The following is a 20,402-nucleotide window of genomic DNA, read 5'->3' on the forward strand; positions in this document are numbered from 1 at the left end:
TTCGAACGCGAGTCACCACTAGATCTGAGCTTCGAATGCCGCATGGCAACACGCTTGGCACGCGGCATTCGAACCACGGATATCGAGGTCACTGATATGTGCGGATTGTGTTTTGTATGATGGATAAACAGTGTGACTCCGGCTTAGAGCTGCTTTAAAAGTATTAAAAGAAGCAAAAGACGAACTGCACTCTATAGTATCCAACCTCGCGCTCAGGCTAAAAAAAAACTAGATAGAACAACGCGCGGAAACTAAAAAAAAGAAAAGAAAAAAGTACAGCATGATAATTTGTATTTAGGGAAATAAGAAAAATTTTATGCAAGGAGCTAATTTTTTTCTTCTTTAGTTTTATACGCATTGCATATTCCAGTCAAATACACCAAAAGCAGCGCTATCCGCAAGATGTGCAGATGAATATCTAAAATAAATAACTTGCCTATCCACATCCCCGGAGAAGCTGTTCACCCTTCTACCACAAAACACAAACATCTGTAAGTAGAGGCTGCAGTAACTCTACGTAACGAGACTTTTTCTTGGGCTCTTTTCCATCGCGCCATGCTGAAATCACTGAAACGGCGAATTCGATGCCTGGGTTGAGAGCGCCTCCCCGCGGAAAGACGCCGCCTTCTTCTCTTTTTCCGGTTACGCCCTCTCCGCACGAATGGGACGGCCGGAGCAGCGTTCGCGCGCTTAGGGATCTCGGAGTCATGGCCCCCGAGGTCCCGAAGCACTTAGGGATCTCGGAGGCCATGGACGAAGTCATCGCGCTTCGAGCTTTCGCCGCTTGGTGTCGTGTTTACGCGAAAAAGGTCGGTGATCACATACGCACTAACACACAGCGGCTCCGTAAAAAAAAAAAAGACGCACGCTCGCATCAGTTCCGCGCAATATCCAGGTTACACAACGTTGGATAATAGCCCCGTGGCTGCTCATCGCACCGCGGATACTACTCTCTAGTCTGGTTGCCGTACTCCCTCGCAGTTTCCCCACTTCACGCCACGCGAGGTAACCCTACACGCGAGACGACACGAGGAGACTGCACAAGGGGACTGCACGGAGACGACCTGGGACCAGCGGTCGGGACAGACGCCAACATCGGGTCTCCATCGTTATTCTAAATTTGACCATGTAACAATCAGTTAAATGAGATGTTTTAGTAGAAAACAAGACGCTACAGGTCCATTCTTTAACGTGTCCCTCGCAAAGATTCAAGACGAAGCCCCTTCAAATTTACATAAGTTGTCCGACAAAATCTAGTGTGATATCATGGGCGGATTTATATAAGGAAAAAAAGGGGGGGGGGGCGACGCAGCCCCCCCCCCCCCCCAAACCACCTAAAATGAACTTTTTCATAAAAAAAAAATGTAGTACATCGGTTAAAAGTTTACTTTTTGGTTACGGCCACGCCTCGGCCGTAACGCCCGCCCGCCACCGCCCCCGCCGTTGACCCGCCGCCGCCGCCGCCGCCGCCGCCCCGTCCCCTCCCCTTCCCCCCGACGAGTCTGACCCATAAATCCGCCTGCCTGACATCGGTTTCCATTAGGGGGGAGGTAGAATAAGAGAGTGACAGCTTTGTGCAGCGACAGCGAGGCTCCTGGGAATTTCCAACGCACAGAGTGCCACGCAGCAATAATCGGTAGTTTTCCTTCGTACCTGTCCTTCCTGCACGCTCAAAGGCAGTCATCCAGACTATCGTGTGGGTCCGATGACGCGTTGGCGCTTTGAAATGGACGCACACAACAGTGTCTTAACAGACCGCGATAGAATTGGGCGGAGCAGCGTAATTACATGGCGCATTGTTTAGCGGAAACTAGAAAGAACAAGTTTATCGAGTAACAAATTAAAGGACATCTTTTTCTTGCGATGTAAGCCTAACCTTACGATGTACCGCAAAGCGGACGTTACGAGTCTCACTGGAGCCAATCCATAGGTCGGAGTCAATCACGTGGTCCTAACCAGTCGCAGGAAACCCGCTGTAGCGCACCCGGTTCGCTAAGTAACTACGGCCACATAGTAGCGCGTCAGTTAGCTAGAATATCCACGTATGGGGAGCTATCCTACGCGGAAAATTCACGTGTCGGAGACCAGACCGCATTAGTGAAACGCGAAAGAGCTGCGGATGTTGCGTTCGCGCCGACTGCGTGGCGCGGCGTTGTTTGTCCGAATTCCGCGGCGGGCCCAATTCACGTCGCCGGCAGTGTTCTACGAGAAAACGCCAAGAACTCGAGCAGCGCGTCGGTCGTCCATCAACGGACCAGCCTCGAGCCGTGAGGGCGTCATTAGCACGGTTCGAGAGAACGGCCGCGCAGCGCGCGATGGCCGGTCGGGAGAAGAAAAGAGCGTTTTCGGACCTCTTTTGTTCGCAAGAAGCGAGCACCGTGGACTTTGCTTCGAGCTTCGGCGCGCTGCCTCGTCACGCGTACGCTTTTAAACAGAATAAATAAATAAATAAATAAAATCTGTCTTAGTCAAGGTCAATCGCCTCGGAATCCAGAAACCAGTCTGATGTACTTCAGCCGTCCCGATTAACAACCGACACGGTTTGTGCGGCCCGGACACATCTTGTCGAACGGCTGAACCGCGTAATATTAGCCCCTCGTTGTTGCGGGTGTTGCGAAACACTCCCACGAACGAGGCGGTTGGTATCGCATGATATCGCGGAGCGTCATTGATGCGGTGAATTAAGGTACTTATATGGACACTTGTCAAAATACATACGTTAAAAACGCATAAAAAAAGAAAAAAAAAAAAAAAAAAAAAAACATTGTCGCTTGTGTTTGGCAAAATACACTCCTGACGGCCGAATGTGACTTTTCTTTTTCTCTCTCCAAAATCGGTAATTTTTTTTTTCTTTTGCAACTGTCTTTTTATTTATTTTCTTTTTTTTGAGAGGGGTTTGGAAAAAAAGGGGGGGGGGGGAGAGTAAAGAGTAAAGCGATTTGCGCGTGACGACTTCTCTTTTTGCATTGAGAGCAAAAATGATTCTGCCAGCAAAGACTTTTTTGTTTTATGCTAAAGCAAAAAAAAAAAAAAGCATTCTTCCCTGTATGATATTCTTCGGAAGAGCAAAATGATTCCCCCACCAACGACTGTTTTTTCGTAAGCAGAACGATTTCCCCTGAAGGATTCTGTTTTGGCAAAGAATAAAACGTAACTCCCCTGCAACTTTTTTTTTTAATAAAAAAAGTTTTTTTTTAGGGAGTTTATTTGTACACTGAAAAGGCGGAGCTGGATGGAATAAAAACGGCGGCTTTCTCAACCTTGTCTTGGAAGCGTTTACGTGACGGCGACGTCAGCGAGAATCGGGCGATCGTGGTTGGCCTGTTGGGGAGTAAAAGGGTCCACCCTCCCCTCGCATATAGATCACGTTGAATCGATCTGCTATTCCTGTAGTGTAGGGTCCAAAATGCAGAACCCGAAGACATCTGGTGCGCATTTCCAGTCTCGAGGGCCCGCAATGTTTCCGTGCGGCATAAGTCGTAAAAACATGTCTTCGCAGCTGCAATCTTTTCCTTTTTTTTTTTTTTTTTTTTTTGTTAAGCATTTTTGCGATTGACGTTTAGAGAACGAATTTGCCTTTGCTCGAGATGGTTTAAACTTATAAAGATGGCGATCTTTATATCAAATACACCTCGCTGCCCTTTTGATAAAGATTTTTACGATATTTTTTCCAGCTCTTGAAAAATGTAATTAAATAAATATATACAACTATTTTTTTTGTCTGCTGGACAAAAAACAAGCATTTAGTTGAAAGTACATATTCCTTAGCTTAATACCACTTGTGTAGGTACTTCTCTTTTATTCCAGATTTAGGAGTACAGATATATCCAGGGTGTCTAGCAAATTCTTATTTTGAAATTCCCTGACTTTTCCAGGTTTTCCCTGACAATGTCAAGTAAAATTCCCTGACCACAGTAGAAGCGGTTAAATACATAAGACCATTACAACACGAGGCAGTGAGCATTGAGCACTATGCGGCCCATTTTGCACGGGCGTAATCCAACGCGTATTCCGAAATATTCGGGTGAGCACTTGCTTGCCGCCGACATTGTCAGTGAAGAGGCCACTTCCGTAAACACAATGAAAACACAATGAAAACACGACGCTCAACCACACACGTTCATAACCGAATGGCAGCATGGCTGCCAGATACACATTTTCGGATACTTTTGGCTTAATGCTTGGATTTGATTAGGGTCTGCAGCTTTCCTATTCGTTACTACATCTAGTAGCTCTAACTGGATCTAGCCTAGTGCCGCGCCCTCAATCCAATCCAATCCAAGGCTTGGACTGGATTTGTCGGCTGTTTCCTTCGCATTGGGCAGTAAACTCTGCACCGGGTGAGCAGAGCCCGCGCTCCGCTCTAATAATAATAGTTTTATTTCTCATCAATGATGAAGGACAGGCTGGAGAAAAAAGCTAAAAAGGAACAGCTTGACGGGTCTCCGGCCCCCTACAGAATTTATTGCCTATTTTTCTGCCCCCAAGTCCTCAAGCCTTTGCTCAGGGCACTCGATGGCGTTTCCGGATCATTTTCCCTGACTGGGCTCACTTTTTGACAATATCCCTGACAATCACTCGATTTTTCCCGGTAATGAATATTTCCCCGACTATTCCCGGTTTTACCGGTCGCTAGACACCCTGATATTTTACCAATTCGAGACGAAAATTCGGTGGACCAATCGCGTCATTTGCACGGTTCCGTTTCGCTTCGAAAACTTGATAGTCTGAATATTATCTCTTTATGTCAAGTTAGGAGAATGTAATGCCTTAATTAGTTGCAAACTGCATTAGCCTTGTCCGGAGCCAGCCTTTTAGAAGACGGTAATGCCATGCCAAACCCTCAATGAGGAGGCTCAACCTCTTCAGATTTTTTGCAAAGAAAAACCACAGAGGCAAAAACATTGGAGACCTACAAGATTTGCTAAAATAATTTTAGAAATATTTCTTTACTATGACACCTTACATCATCTATATCGAAAAGAACAATTTTGACAGAGGAAAATAGAACTTTAGTAGATGGGTTTTTCACTCCGAAAATTGCACGTGAAACTGCCCGATCTAGTGCACATTTGCAGCACATTATGGAGTGCCCCAGGGCACACAGTACTTCCCGAAGCATTACTTCACGTAACCCGGTATTTGTTAGGTAAACACGATTTCTCTGAATGCTCTCCTAGTATATGCAATAAGTTGGGACACAGGGAAACAGTCTTAGACTGTCCTCTTTTTATAACATATTTAATGGTAGAACTGAGATATACAAAGAATAATGTCGAGTGCAATCCACTTATAGCAATAAAGAGAAAACCCAAAAATTCAATCGATATAACCGATTACTGTTGTATCTGAACTAGAAACTGAGCGTTTCTAGTCTAGAAACTGACCGTCATAAGCAGTACATTGTTACATGTGGTATAACTGGATTGCACTGTATCTGAAAACCAACCTATATGCCCTGTGATACAGACCATGCTATGAACGTGTGCGAGTACAGGTGCAGAATAAACATACATATTCTTGTGCAAATAGTGGATTTTGAGTTCGAAGCGAATTCGAAGCTAATAGTGATTTTGGCCAAATATTTTTGATTCAAGTATCGAATAGTTTTTCCACGGCTTTTACTACCATTGCATCATGCTTAGACGAAAACTCAGCTGAACTCATGAAGGTTGTTTTACTTGTCCATTTCTAAGCTAAGTTTAATCTACATAAAAATCTAAAATTATGAACTGTGACCTCAGAAGTACTGATGTCTTGGGACGGCAAGTAAACGACGGATTCGACATAAACTGAATCCTATAGAGAAGGCCAACTATACCCAATTCAGTGAATTTACAAATCTTGCTATATAAAATATTCTTTCTTTAATCTAGAGTTAAAAAAACTCCAGGTGCACCTAAGCACTTCTTATGAGTCGTGAATGCGAAAGCACGCAAGCCACTCGTCTGCTGCAAACTTATCGTCGTTGGTCAGCGCATGTGACCTTGGACGCTCCGTATTAACGGCGCGTTGATGGACACGCAGCGCCATGCAGTGAGCGGTCGTGGAAACTGACCAGCGCAGCGACCAATGGGAGCTTCGTCGACGCGCGCCAGCCAATGGAACTGAAGGCGAAATCCATCAGCTTTACTTTGCTCCTTTGGAATCGGGGAAACTAGGTGCCGTTTTCAAGGTTCAAACTGATGACATCAGCTCGCTCCATGGGAGAGTTAATGGTTTCGCATTAAAAACAAGAATCATACATGATGAATGCAGCTTGTAAGTGCATTTTTGCCTAACATATACTCTTGTATAACAGACAGTTTAATTTTGAAACTTTTACTACAATGTAGATATACACATTCACAAAGTTTCCATTCATTTTCAGTATACCCGGCACGCGTGCACAATCCCGCTTTGAATGTATGTTTTTCTTCCAAGCACGCAACTGCAATATTCATACTTTTCCAAGTGTTTGTCACATCAAGTTACCCGATTTAGTGCGCTTCTTACCCGGCACCGATGTAATGCAGAGAAGCAACACCCGCAGAGCTCGCTTTCGCGGGTATTGCTTCTCCGCAGTGCACCAGTGCTCGGTAAGGAGCGCGCTCAACAAGGCTAACCTGCCATAATCTTTGAAAAACGCTAATAGTGCAATTCTTCTCGAAGTGAATAACGAATAGTGTATTATTCGAAACTACTATTCGGAATTTCGAATATTTGAACAACCCTACTAAGCACACTTCTGCTCTGCAAAGAGTACATGGATGGAACAACTTATAAGCTGAAATTGCCTCCGCACCTCTTTCCTCCCTTTGACATATTAAGAAGAACGCACCTAACTACATAAGCTAATAAAAAAATAATTGCCAACTCACTTTTTTCAGTGCCAAATTTGCTGAGAATTACCTGGTTTTCCTACACTAATATTTTCTGCAAACTCCCAGCGTTCCCACTGCTGGCAAGTGCCTTCATAATCTTAAGTAAGCTTGTGCGAATGCGAGCTTAAATGCAATGCACGGCATCATTTATAGACCTCACAATGAAAAGAAAATCAATAATATATGGGCTCTTTTTGCAGCATTAAGACACAAATGACACTGCACTATTAAATTCAAATCACTATTTCCACAGGTCTAATTTTAAAAGAAGAAAATAGACCACATGCGAAATGTAGAGTGCCAACTAGTAGCGCGCCAAGAATACATCTGCCATCTTGGTAGCGGCGAGAAAATAAAAACAGTGACCAGACCGGCTAAGTTCCCATGTAAACATACGATTGCGCTTTGTGCGAGAGCTGCGATGCCAACATGTTGCTGCATTCCACCATGGAAGCAGCGATAAACCTTCGATTTATCTGTGACGTGAATGCAAACAAGAACAGCGTTCACAATTTTTTCTAATTTTTATTTGTCACTTGAGACGCAGCTTTTGATAAAAACAATAGGTGACAATGCCAAAAACATGCGGACGTTATCGCGCGGCGTGAAGCCATTTACAACTATTGAACTGGGTCCTAATCTTTTCACGAAGTTGTACCAAATTTGTTTCTGAACTTTTCTTTCTTCTTTTATGCAGGTTGTAGAGTTGGCCTGCGTTTTTCTTGGATGGATGGATGGATGGTAATGGCTATACCCTTTGTAACGGGCGGCAGCTTGCGCCACTTAGCCTAACATTTCGTCATCCCTCTTTCTTTTTAATTTGTATGAATTTTTGTTCTAACAGACCCCCCCTCTCTTTTAAATTGAATTTATTGTTTATTTTTATCTGTATTTTTTTATCCTTCCCTAGATCTCTTCCACCAATCTTCCAATCTCCTCTTAGTTACCCCAATTCTTTCCCTGTCCATTCGTCCATCCATGTCCGGAAAACCCAGTGCCTCAGTCTTGATGCACAAGCAGCTCAATGTATGCGGATGAGACCAAGGCTGTTAAGCGAGGCAAGAAGATTACAGTTTTAATAATCTATGCCACCAACCATAATTGAAGATGCGTATGGTTAAAGGGACCATGAAATGATTTTAAAATCGAATTTCATCCACCGCACGTCGTAAAAGGTGTGAAAAGAAACACAAAAACACAAAACTAGGGAGCCAAAAAAAATTATTTGCTATAGAACTTTTAAAAGAAAACTGGACTCTTTTGCGACTTCTTTCCTTCGAAAGCTCTGCCTTTTCACTACGATGCATCCGCAGAAACGGAGCACGTCAGCCGAATCCACGTCTCCTATTGGGTAAGAGCCTACCTCACCAGCACCGCGATCGTAAACAATAAATAGCCGGCGAATGTTTCCTAAAAGTTTTGTTAAATAATATTCAGATCCACATTTTGTAGCATAATTAGAGATGTGTGGCGAAAATTGCCAAATTTGATAATGCTGAGAGCCAAGCACCATCTATCGTGTGGTAAACGAAGCAACTACTGCGCGTGCGCAGTAGGGCAGGGCCGACTTCGGAACGGTTATTTCCTTTGGTTTCCTTCCTCTCAAAACTCTGACTGACTGAACGTTTATTTTTCTACGTGTTCATCTCGCGCGTGCCGACTTCAAGCAGCAAGAAAAAAATGTACTTAAAACAGACCACGACGAACAAGAACGCTGGATCCACAGACACCCGAGAAGAGCGACAACAGCCGCGAATCCCGCTCCAACGAAGCTCTCAGAATATAGGCCTAGCAGGAACTCCGACTCGGCGCAGCGTTGCTTCGTCGCAAGACCGTCTGTCTGCCTACGACCGGCTGGCGTGCTGAATGGAATATGCCCGCGCTACCCTTGTGGACCCTTCCCGTATTATAGTTTGATCGCTGACCTCAATTTTAGGTTAAAGGGACACTGACAGGGTATTTATGCTCGCCGAGGTTTTTAGTTGTACGTGACATATGAGAGCTCAACTACCCAGAACAGAATTTGCGGCTCGAAATTCGGTTTCTTTCCGCCCGAAAACCGCCGATCAAGAACTGGCCGGTTCGAGTCTCGCTCACTCTCTTTTTTGCGGTCACGGGCCGTTTTCTAAGGTATCGATGCGACCACCAAATTTAATCAAAGTCGTGAGTCACTGAAGGCACACACTCAATATTAAAAATAGAAAAAAATATGAAACCCATTTTTTGTGACTTCTAAAAAGCTGCAAATACGTTGATTGAAAAAAAAAGTTTCACAGACAACCGGAAGCATTCTGTGCATGCGTCGTTTCACGTTTCGTGGGACTCGCAGGGACGCGATGGCAGCGGACGACGGGCGTGGGTCCTCTATTTCAGAACTGTCGTTCGCGGTACCGGAGAATTTTGTCTGCCTTTAAAAGAGAAATTTGGGACTGATCAAAAGAATTGGTCTTCATTCCGTACGACACGCCCGACCACCAAGCCGATTTGCACGAAGATGTCGCCGAGCCATCGCTCCCTTCTCGTGGCTGAAGACATCGCTCGCGCAAACGTCAAGCACGACGTGTCTACTTCGAGTTGAATATGCACGCGTACGATTTCTTTACAAGGTGAGAATGTCGCCAATGCTGGGTGCATCCCGACTTCGACCCGGGAGTGCTTTTGCTAAAGGAAGATCGGTAGCAAACTTTCCAACTTACAGTTTATCGGCTGAATTATTACTAAGGAAAGAGATCCCCTGATTTCGATATGCCCCAATAGCTTAGGGGGAAAGACGTCCGCTTTACACGCCGTAGGATCGGGTTCGATCCCCCGTGAAACTTCTTTTTTTTTTTTTTCATATGTTTTTTGATGTCTACATTTCTTTTCTTTTTTTTACAATTATCACTGAAGAAACAAAAATAAGAAACAAATGTTGTGGACGATACCTGCGAACTCAATGTAATCACTTTCCACAAAATGCAAGGAGCATATAAATCAGGTAGCGTCCGCTTTCTGAGGTGCCCGTAAATGGTCTACAGGAATTGCAGCCAGCCATTGGTCCCGATCCCGTTGATCTTTCGGAAACTCTGTCGCACAATGCCACTTCTGTTTCGGACGCAGGACATGTGAGCCAGCTCTTCACGCAACATCTTGGGTGTATTCTTTTCGGAGCCGATCAAAATTCACCACGGGCACTCACTACTCATCTCCAACTCCTCAATATACAAAACAACTCATCTTGGAGTACAGAACAACGAGCGGAACATACATAACTGCAAAAGAATTCCACGGCGAACAGTTCCCGTACGCCGCATGTCGTCTGCTACCGGGAAGAAGAAAAAGAAAAAGAAGAAGAAAAAAAAAAAAAAAAAAACACGGTCGGGTGTAGCCACGTGACTTCCGCCACTCACTCTATCCTCTCCACTTCTCCGACCTCCGTCGGGTTTCGGTTTCGAGCAGTTGCGTCTTTTGGCTTTATTAAAAAAATACGCTACTCTGTTGCAAAATATTAATTGGGTAGTCCTCCGACATCATAATAAAGCGCCTGGCAAAAAATTAAAAAAAAATTTTGGGGGGTGTCAGTGTCCCTTTAAGAGGTGAGGTCAATCTCTTCCCCTTGTTTTCCGAGGCAGTGTTGACGAACACTCGTCGAAAAGGAACCCTCGTCGATTCTCTCTTCTTGTTTTGTGTGATATAGAGCTGAAATAAACGCTGTATAGATTACCTTCGTAACACGGTATGTACACACTTTGTTATTGGTATGCCATTTTTATTCTGACAGACTGCACGTCACTGTCGAGCTGTAACAGTTCGTGGGAGGTATACGTGCAATACCGGTCCAACCTTTCTTTGCCGAGTGTCGCGTCAGTATCGAGTTGCAATCGTAAAAGATCGGTCCCGAAGCGCTTACCAACAGGGCGAATACAGCACTTCCATCAAATGCGCGCGTCCGCTCCGAATGTGAACAGGTATTTACGTGGCTCTTGCTGACACTCGTAGTTCAAACATATCTTTTTTAACGTCGGCTCGCTCCTGCATCTCCGAGACCGCGAAAAACGCCGCGGCAATTTGTTTCCATCTACGTCGCTTTGCAAACGACTGACACTGGCCGCCTTTTACCAACAATGACAGTTGGGTTGACTTCTGGAGTCTTCACCGGAAGACTCGCTGCACTTCCCAACAGGCATACCGGTGTATGGGACTAGTCCCATGCTGTCGCTGTAGCGCAACGTATCTCATTGAATTTCGCTCAGCTGCGATGCGGCGATGAGAGGCCCCGATTCAGAAAATACGTCGGTGACATCGGCGCAGTAAAACCTACCGGCGCACCCCAACTCGTCGCCGCTAACGCTCCCATCTCCTACTGCCGAGAGAACTTCCTGTTCCGGAAACAGCGTACGTCACGGCTTGTTTTGCGGTCAAGAAAAAGTCGATATTTCGTTAATTTTTTGTGTAGAAGTTAATAAACCGAGACGAAAACGGATGCCTGTTTGGCATTCAGTGAACATTGACGGTTTAATGTAAAAGTTATCTGGAAAAAGTAAAAAAGTCATTTCATGGTCCCTTTAACAGTGAACAACAAAAGCTGAAAGCACCACAGAGCCCTCATTTTAATGTCAAATATTAAAAAGAAAAAAAATTACTTTGGAAAGTCAGAAAACAATCTCATTGCTTTGCAGTGATTTCTATACACTTGATCTGGCATCGGTAAACAAGGTTTGTAAAACACCTCTTAAACTAAACAGGAGAGTTTGTTGATATAATATTCTTGAATATTTGAAGCGCGGCCATGTAGGATAGAAAAAACAAGAGACACGGAAGACGGTGTGTCTTTGCTCAGTACTCATACAAACGGGATTTTGCTGTCTTTTTTGTCGAATGCCACGTTTGATTACATCGAACGTGGCGTTCAACTTAGGTTCATCGCAGTGGCTAAAACCGATGTTGGCGGTAACAAAAGCATTGTCTTAGTAAATGCAGTTGGTTATTCTGCCAGGGTTGAACAAATCATTAGTAGCAGTAATGCAACATCCATCAACTGTGCCAATGATATATGAAACCAATTTGAGCTCTTTGCAATGCCTGAAAAATATTTCCCAGGGCACCGTTTCCTTTATAAAAACCCAAAACTTTCCACAAAAAAAAAAAAATCCTTTTGCCAGTAACAACTAAAACAAAAGAAAAAAAGAAACTAACCTTGAGGTTCATGTATTAGCGTGGAGCAGTCTAATGCTAAAAAGTACAACTTCATGCATATTTGTATTGAAGAAAGATTTAAAAGTGTCCTCAGAGATGAAAGGCATGACAACTTAGTCCTTTGTCCACATTGGATGATCTGAAGTCAGAAAACGATAATGTTTCTGAATCGCACTTAGTGGCCAAGCATCCGTGCTCTAGAAAGGCTGAGAAACCGAAACTCAAGATATTTGACGCTACCAAGATGGCCGCATGCAGAGTACTGCCAGACCACCATGCAGTTTTGCATATCGTCTATTTAGTAGTGTAGTGTGAATATTCAAAATTTCGAATAATACAATATTCGATTTTTGCTTTGAGATGAACTGCCATATTCATATTTTCAGGCACGCTGATCACAGCGGGTTGACCTAGAGCCATATACGTAGAGAGTTTGGCCATTCATTGGGAAGTATAGAAGACAAATGAGGAGGTGCCATTGGCCGAAAGCGGACTGGGCGTGTTCCAGAGCGTCTTCACAAATTCGAATGTGGCCAACCAGAAGCTGGAAATATGACCCTGGCGGTGGTCGCGAGAAACAAACTTGGTAAGTGCGTTGGAGTAACTCTCGGTGACTGAAAATATGGTGCGTGTGATGTTTCAATCACGATCATCCAAAATCATGCTGGAAGAGCACGACTAGTGGAATGATCAACATAATCCGTATGCCAGGTGCTGAGGGCTGGGAATCTGCCGTCCGAGCGGTCACACCCTGTCCGATCAAAAGAGAGTTCGAGCGGCACATTTTTTTCTTACATCTTTCTGCATGATCATGATCAAAATATCATGTGCACCCTATTTTCAACCATGAAGGGTTACTACATTTAACTCTTACGCGCTTATTATAATGACCAAACCTGTTTCTCGCTACTACAGCTAGGGGATTCTTTTCGGCTTCTGGTTGGCCAAGAGAGCAAGCCAAGCCATCTTTCTGCATCTGATGCACGCCCTGGCTCTGCCCACGCCTCCCATTGACCAAACTCTCTGTATACACGGCTCTGGGTTGGCCCCGTTGGGCGTGCTTCTTACCGAGCACAGGTGCACTGCGGAGAAGCAACATCCGCGGAGCGGCTTCTCTGCAGTGCATTGGAGCTATACTTGCGGCCAACTTTCTGAGGCAATGCAGTCAATGCTAGGGGAGAGGGTGCACCAACCACTGTACACGCGCTTTCCTCCTCTCTTGGGATTGCCACAGAAAGCTGACCGCAAGTATAGGCATGAAGCACACTTGCCGCAATGAACACTTGGAAAACTATGAATATCGCACCGATCTAGTAGACAAGCGTTTTATGCATGTGTGACACCACCATAACTGTAGTTCACAGAAGGCAGGCGGCAGAGCACAAGACAGCTCGTGCCGTCTCGGGCTCTCCTCACGCAGCAGTGTTGTCACGCAAGCAGGAGGACTAGAGTTCCCTCAATGCATGCCGGCACCGGCGGCATAATGAAACAGGCTGGTGAGATCGGTCTATTGGCGGCGAGATGCTTTGGTGGCGCCCTCCTATGGTTAACCTTTCATGACGTCATTACCTTGTGAACATCAAGTTTGAAGGTGCTTGTAAAGAACATGGTGGAAGCTTGAAATCACAGCACTCTCAAACCAACACTGCCAACACCACAAAATGGAAGTTCTTCCATTCCTCTTATTTCCGTCGAAAGGAAATCCTTTGCTGACGTCATAGTCAGTATTCGGCCTATCATGGAAGACAGATCACAGCGACGCTTTCGATCGCTCACGTCGCCAATAGACAATTGCAAGCATGGTGCTGCAACTGGTGCCCCATGTACGCAAGCACGTGCAACATGCATGTGCTTGCCCTGCCCCCCCCCCCCCCCCTATCATGGAAGACAGATCACAGCGACGCCTTCGATCGCTCACGTCGCCAATAGACAATTGCAAGCATGGTGCTGCAACTGGTGCCCCATATACGCAAGCACGTGCAACAAGCATGTGCTTGCCTTGCCCTGCCCCCCCCCCCCCCCCTCTTACGCGCTTATTATAATGACCAAACCTGTTTCTCGCTACTACAGCTAGGGGATTCTTTTCGGCTTCTGGTTGGCCAAGAGAGCAAGCCAAGCCCTCTTTCTGCACCTGATGCACGCCCTGGCTCTGCCCACGCCTCCCATTGACCAAACTCTCTGTATACACGGCTCTGGGTTGGCCCCGTTGGGCGTGCTTGGGCGGCACGCCCCGTTGGGCGTGCCCCCCCCCCCCCCCACCCCCCCCCCCTCCCCTCCCTCCCTCCCTCCCTCCCTCCCTCCCTCCCTCCCTCCCTCTCTCCCTCCCTCCTCCCCCCTCCCCTCCCCCTCCCCCTCCCCCCGAAAAAATCCTGGCTATGTGCCCGGCTGCAGCTTATCCTCAATATGAAATCAAGGTTGCGGAGCCGAATTGTTGGACGCCCGTGCACATTTTGCCTTATTTTTATTGTGAAACAAAGGTGCCCTCAAAAACACAATGTCAGATGTGCGTTTTAAGTGCAAATGACAGCAAACAATTATGGATTAGTACGGTCAATAAAAGTAAGTTTGATTTCGGACGTTGTATACAACATGACAAGAGAAGATTCCAGCAAAAGTTCAATGCACGATCCTCGGCAGTTTAGATCACTGCCTGCTGACATTTAAAACATCTGCACTCAATAAATCGAGTGTAGCTTGTGTCACGTGATACTATTAGCAGGGGGTGGGTTACCAAACATTGAAAAAAAAACATCACTGAAATAGATATTAGAATCCATCAAACTAATGTACAAAAAGTATTTTAAAACCACCACTGAGATAAAATATCTATAAATCGTAAAATGCCGAGCATCCGCCCATTACACACTAAGTCCCCACCCCAAAATTTTGTAACATCTGAGAAAATATGCATGGCAGATATATGTAAAATTGATGACCTAACAGTACCCAAATTTTTCGCGATAATCTCCATATTTTGAGTGGGCACTTTCTCGGTATTTTACGGTATATATCAGCACAATTGTAATATTACCCACAACTTGTGACAGAGAATAAGGACCGTGAGAGTGATAAAACACATAAAACAAGACAGAAAAGGAAACTCACTGTAGGCCTCGCTCCGCTGCATCATGGTTCAGGTGGTGCATTGCTGACTGATGGTCAAAATCATCTCCATGATCCCTTTCAACTCGGGCAAGGTACTTATCTGCAAAGACACGCAACGCCAACCTTTGCAACAGCAACCTCATAGAGAGTTCAATTAAGGAATAAACAAGCTAAAATGCGGTAGAACCTCTTCGATACATTCCCCGTTCATACATTTTTCCGATTGTTACATTCACAGATGCTTGTCCCATTTGTCTTCCTGGTTGCAAAATCCAAAAAATTGATTTTCCTTTTGGCATTTCCCAAAGGACGAGCCTTCAGGCTCGTTTTTTTGCAGGCACAGTAAGGGGGCCACTGAAGGGCACACTGCGAGGGTTTTTGTGAACACATAGAACCATCACAGTTGTCACGTCGCATCATGTGATGCTGTGACGTCACCCAACGTGATATCACAATGTCGTGTCATGGTGTTACCTGATGTCACAGTGACAATGTGACACCACACTGACACCCCTGTTGCGACGCTACTATGTCGCATTTTGGTGCCACCTGACGTCGTGTCTCTGGAATGACATCAGAGTCACATGATACTGATGTCATTGAGGCTACATCCGAGGGCTCGAAAGCCCAAAAAGCTGGCCCTATAAATACTCCGCTTTATAACTGCCACCTGATGCAGCTGATGCGACAAATGGGCTACTTGGTCGTGACATTTAAAACATCTGCACTCGATAAATCGAGTGTAGCTTGTGTCACGTGATACTATTAGCAGGGGGTGGGTTACCAAAACATTGCTTTGTTGTGCCTTCTTTTTTGCCTGCACCTCTAATATGCTTTTGGTGCGAGCGAGCATCATCTTGAGCTAGGCTTGGAGGGAGTTCAGTCTTTTGCAACAGCCCATTCATTTTTCCATCTCTTTCAATGGCACACTTCTATTGAGCTGGGTGTGTCTGGTTCCTCTGGTTACATTTCACGTCTCCAATCACATGCCCCTGTGCTATGGCACTTGCACCGTACCGCTCGCATTAAGCTTTACCACTGTGCACTAGTGCGTCGGGAGCAGCGGCTCACACGGGGGAACATCTGTGTTAGGTCACTGTTACTGGTCAGTTTTGGTCACTGTTACTGGCCGACATTCTTTGCTTAAGATAATTGGTCGTTCTCCAGTTAAATAAAAAAACAAGATTCCCAGGAAAAGACCAACAAACAAAGAGGGTTGGCCTAATTTACTTGAATAAATACATAGTTCTCCGCAGCCGTGAAAGTGCACATAACTAGAATTGTTGAGCAAGAGCTAGTTTCAGTCTCACCTGTAGCCCTTTAAGAGCGCTATCAACTGTCATGTTTACCCGAATCATGTCTTTTTTCCATGGCAGTCCCCCCCCAAAAAAAATTACTAAGGAAGTTGTACCGTATTTATGACTGTCCTATGAGAACTGAACTCACAATAAAAAATGTCAACACCCTACAAAAACTTCAATCAATAGATTAATCACCCATTAAGAATTTGATATCCCCACTGGCACAAACAGGGAGACTCTTAACAACTAACCTGCCTGCACAAATTTGTTACCGTAAAGATCCAGCTTTTTTTATTTTCTCTTCTCATTTATTTTAGCATACAGTTTTAACCTCTACAATATAAAAACAAACAAAAAAATATATACTTTGAACGCAGCAAACTAAGAAATATAAAAATTGCCGAAAGAAAAACAAAAATTGAAACTTTCTAAGTGGAATCTCGTTAATTCAAGCTCTCTTAATTCAAACTAACATGCAGGTCTCGTCCCATGTGTTTCTAGGAAGGAAGCTCCCGGTAACTCAAACTTTGCATTATTAAAACAAAGTTTTGGTCCTGCTCGGGTTCAAATAAACAAAACTCCACTGTATTCATTTATTTTTTTGGCTCGACACAGCTTTACGAGATTGCAGCTCCTCGAGGTTGCAAGCCCTGTTCGCAGAGCTTCCTAACGTGCCTCCCTTTTTTGAGCACGGATGGCGGTGTCGTGACAGAGTGTAGCGCAGTCTCACCAGAGTCGGCACGATCGGTGTGCATAGAAATGCCGGAGTCTAGGCTCCACTCCTCCGCGGGCCGCCTCGATCCTGCACAGAAAGCAGTGTGCCTTTGTCAGGCCCTCTACTTGGGGAAGGCAAAGGTGCAGTTGCACCACATCACGATTTCCACTAGTCTCATGCAATCAGTGCGAAAAAGCCATCAGCAGACCATTTCTTCCTTGTTGTGGCATAAAATGTGTCAACAGAAATAGACACATATCTAAAGGATATATTTTTTTGCTGTTTAGTGAATACTTAAGATTTCTTCCCTGCACCTTCAAAAACCATTAATAAAAAGAATCCGGTTTCCTTCATCTCCGTATCTGGGCCATTTTCGACAAGCGCAACCTCGTGCACCCATTTCTTTCTTTTAATGCCATATAAGATACTTAGAATAAAACAAATTGCTCTTCTCATTCACGATACGAGAAGCCATCTATATTGCAACCCAATATTTGATTCCTATTGTTTAAATATCAGCCTTCAATTTTGTTTCTTTACAGCCGAAATAAAATGCTGGAGATCTGTACATTAAATTTGCATTGTGTTTTAAGAAATTTTGTAACTTCGGTTTACAGTATGCATAAATTTTGGCACTGGCGATCCCCCCTTACTCAACAAGTACGAAGAGCTGCGCGGCTCACGGTCCAACACCGTTCTAATAGTTTTTCTCGTAGTGAAAAAGCAATGAACAAACTTGACAGCTTTAAGCAGATATTTGGTCATTTTTAAAAATTTCGACCTGGCAACCTTGCATTTGGGCTGCCTTTCAGATTTCGGAGCTGGCAACTCTGTCCCTAACCACGTCCCGAGAGGTTGCCGCACCCACCCTGGCTGCCTCCCTGGGGCCTCCTGCCAGCCTTGCCCTTGATGTTCTCCATGAGCCCCAGGCCGGACATGCGGTGGTTCTTCTTGGCCTTCTTGTTGCGCAGGGACCCGATGCACTGCTCCTCCACCACCTTCACGCATGTCTTGTGGATGTTCATCTCGCAGTCTGAAACGGGAGAGGCAGACGTCACAATCAGCCCTGTGGACACTGTAGCCATCGACAGAATGAGAACAGCGGGATGCCTTGTCCCGCTGCCTGGTCTTCCATTGTGCTCAATGCCTTCCCTTGTGCTTGGCTGCATATGCACAAAAAGGCTCGCGCCGGAAGTGGGACAACCGAAGGGCCTGGACCTTTTAAGACAGATGGCGTATGTTCAAATACATGAAAGGATTGTCCTATTACGTATTCATATCTATCTAGCAACACGCTCATTTTCAATTACTGGAATATTGTTTTCAAGAACTACTTTTTGTAGATTGCAAAATTATTTCATTTAAATTTGATGCCTCGTGTCAGAATTGATGCCGCTCAGCAGTCAGCTGCATGCGAGCCGATGAAACAAGGGGGATGGACTCGCGGTAATTATTTAGCCCGCACAACAAGCTTCTTTTTCCACTTTCTACAAACAATTTGTCTACGAAGCTACAGTTCAGCCATGGTACATTTTTGCCACATTTATGCGAGGACTGCACCACCATTTTAGAAGAAGGGTCAGAGTGGCCACTCTCTCTCATAGTGTGCACGAAGCCAATCATAGTGATCTATAGACAGTCAGTTAAAGAGGATCTCAGACTCGAAACAGTGACTTAGCTGGAGTTCTGAGCGTAATGTTTGATGTGCGTAGGGTCCCAGCACAGACTGTACTTCAAAGGACAAATGTGATCTGCGCTTCGTCGCCAAGTGATTCCGATCAGTAAATCGCAGGTTCGAATGATGGGGAAATTGACAATTTCTGGTTAAAGACCACCTGTCCTGCCATATGTAAACAAAAAAAAAAAAAAAAAAAAAAAAAAAAAAAAAGAACAGTCAAATTGAATATTTACCCAAATGCACTAGTCAAACAAACTTACTGGAGCACTGGTATCCCTGGTCCCCGACTCCCCAGATGATGAGCTGGCAGTGATTGCAGTATGTGACGCAGTGGTACTGCTGCGACTGGAAGTGATGGCCCTTGGTGTTGATTGTCTGGAAGGCAAACTGCAACGAGACAAGAGGGAAAAACCCATGAGCCTTGTCAGCAACCTTACGCAAACCAATGCCCAGCCGTGAGTAAAGAGACTTCATCCCATGGCAACCACGTCACCCCGTTGCAGATTCCACCTGCGCAGCCGTTGAATGAAGTGATTTTATCCCGTTGCAACTGTCGCACAGCTGCAGATCGGGAACTACCGCGCCCACCTCAAAATGGGTTGACTGTGCAGTCGATCACTGTGACACATGAAATGAGCTGAGCAAATGATGATAGAGACAGAACGTCTGCATTTAAAAATGCGATCTCAGCTGTAATGCGGAGCGTGATGTTTGTGCGCTCAGATTCCTAGTGCAATTTCATTTCTGATCCTCAGTGCGCTGATATCTCGCCCTTCAAAGCACTCCTTCACGGTAGCAATGTTCCTGCAAGCATTGCAAAGAAAGTGCACATGTGTTCACTATCTACCCATTTCTGCGAGATAAAGCTCAGAACTTACTCAGTGATAATGCAGCAGAATTTCAATGTACATTCTAGTGAAAAACTTCTACTTATACTAAAAAAATAATAAACAAAATAAAATTATTTAAAAATTTCTTTAGTGTCCTAAATGTTTAATGGTCTCCTTTAGCGGAACAGGCATTTACCCCCCTTTCTTGCTTTTGCCAACTTCTTACTGGACAGTGACGTTTCTAGACAACAGGAAAGTCTTCCCAAGGATGAAAGAGGACCCACCTTCTTGTTGCGTGGAAAGAACTTGAGCCGTGACTTCTCCTTAGCTACGAAGGTAGGGAACCGCTCAATGAGGGCCACTGATGAAGGCGTCTTCACCCCAAAGCTCCGGAGCACCGTGGCCAAGGCAGAGGCAAGTGCAGACTTGTAGTCGGACAGGCTGTCGGGGTCGTCTTTCCTGCAGAAACAAGTGTGGACTAACCATTTGTACTCCATGAACTCACTACATGGTGCCAATGCTACTGAGATACCACCGAATGTCGTTTGGCAGTGCAAGTAGCAGACCATTGTTAAAGCAAACCCATTACAAGAATCTTGGTGCGAATCAACATCAAAAGCTAAAATAAAGTGAGCCAAACTGACAATAAAAAATAAAGCTTTCAAATGACGAGAGGTGGTACCTCAGAGAAATTAAAAAATAAATAGAACCGTGGACAAAAGAGCGCTTGGGCAG

At 45.0% G+C, this 20,402-nt stretch overlaps 1 protein-coding gene across 14 annotated transcripts in view; it reads right to left on the reverse strand.

Moving 5' to 3' along the window:
* The window catches only part of LOC8041639 (rho guanine nucleotide exchange factor 11), a 171,406-nt gene that overhangs the window by 75,596 nt on the left and 75,408 nt on the right, over positions 1–20,402 (reverse strand). For all 14 annotated transcript variants that reach the window (XM_029972231.4, XM_029972228.4, XM_029972227.4 and 11 more), the window contains 5 exons: positions 19,952–20,126; positions 19,098–19,224; positions 18,028–18,192; positions 17,175–17,246; positions 15,144–15,243 (listed from right to left, as the gene is read on the reverse strand). In XM_029972231.4, the coding sequence (XP_029828091.3) occupies positions 15,144–15,243; positions 17,175–17,246; positions 18,028–18,192; positions 19,098–19,224; positions 19,952–20,126 (639 nt within the window). The remainder of the gene's footprint in view (positions 1–15,143; positions 15,244–17,174; positions 17,247–18,027; positions 18,193–19,097; positions 19,225–19,951; positions 20,127–20,402) is intronic.

The sequence above is a fragment of the Ixodes scapularis genome, unplaced genomic scaffold, assembly GCF_016920785.2.
Source record: "Ixodes scapularis isolate PalLabHiFi unplaced genomic scaffold, ASM1692078v2 PGA_scaffold0__279_contigs__length_252992795, whole genome shotgun sequence".
NCBI lineage: Eukaryota > Metazoa > Arthropoda > Arachnida > Ixodida > Ixodidae > Ixodes > Ixodes scapularis.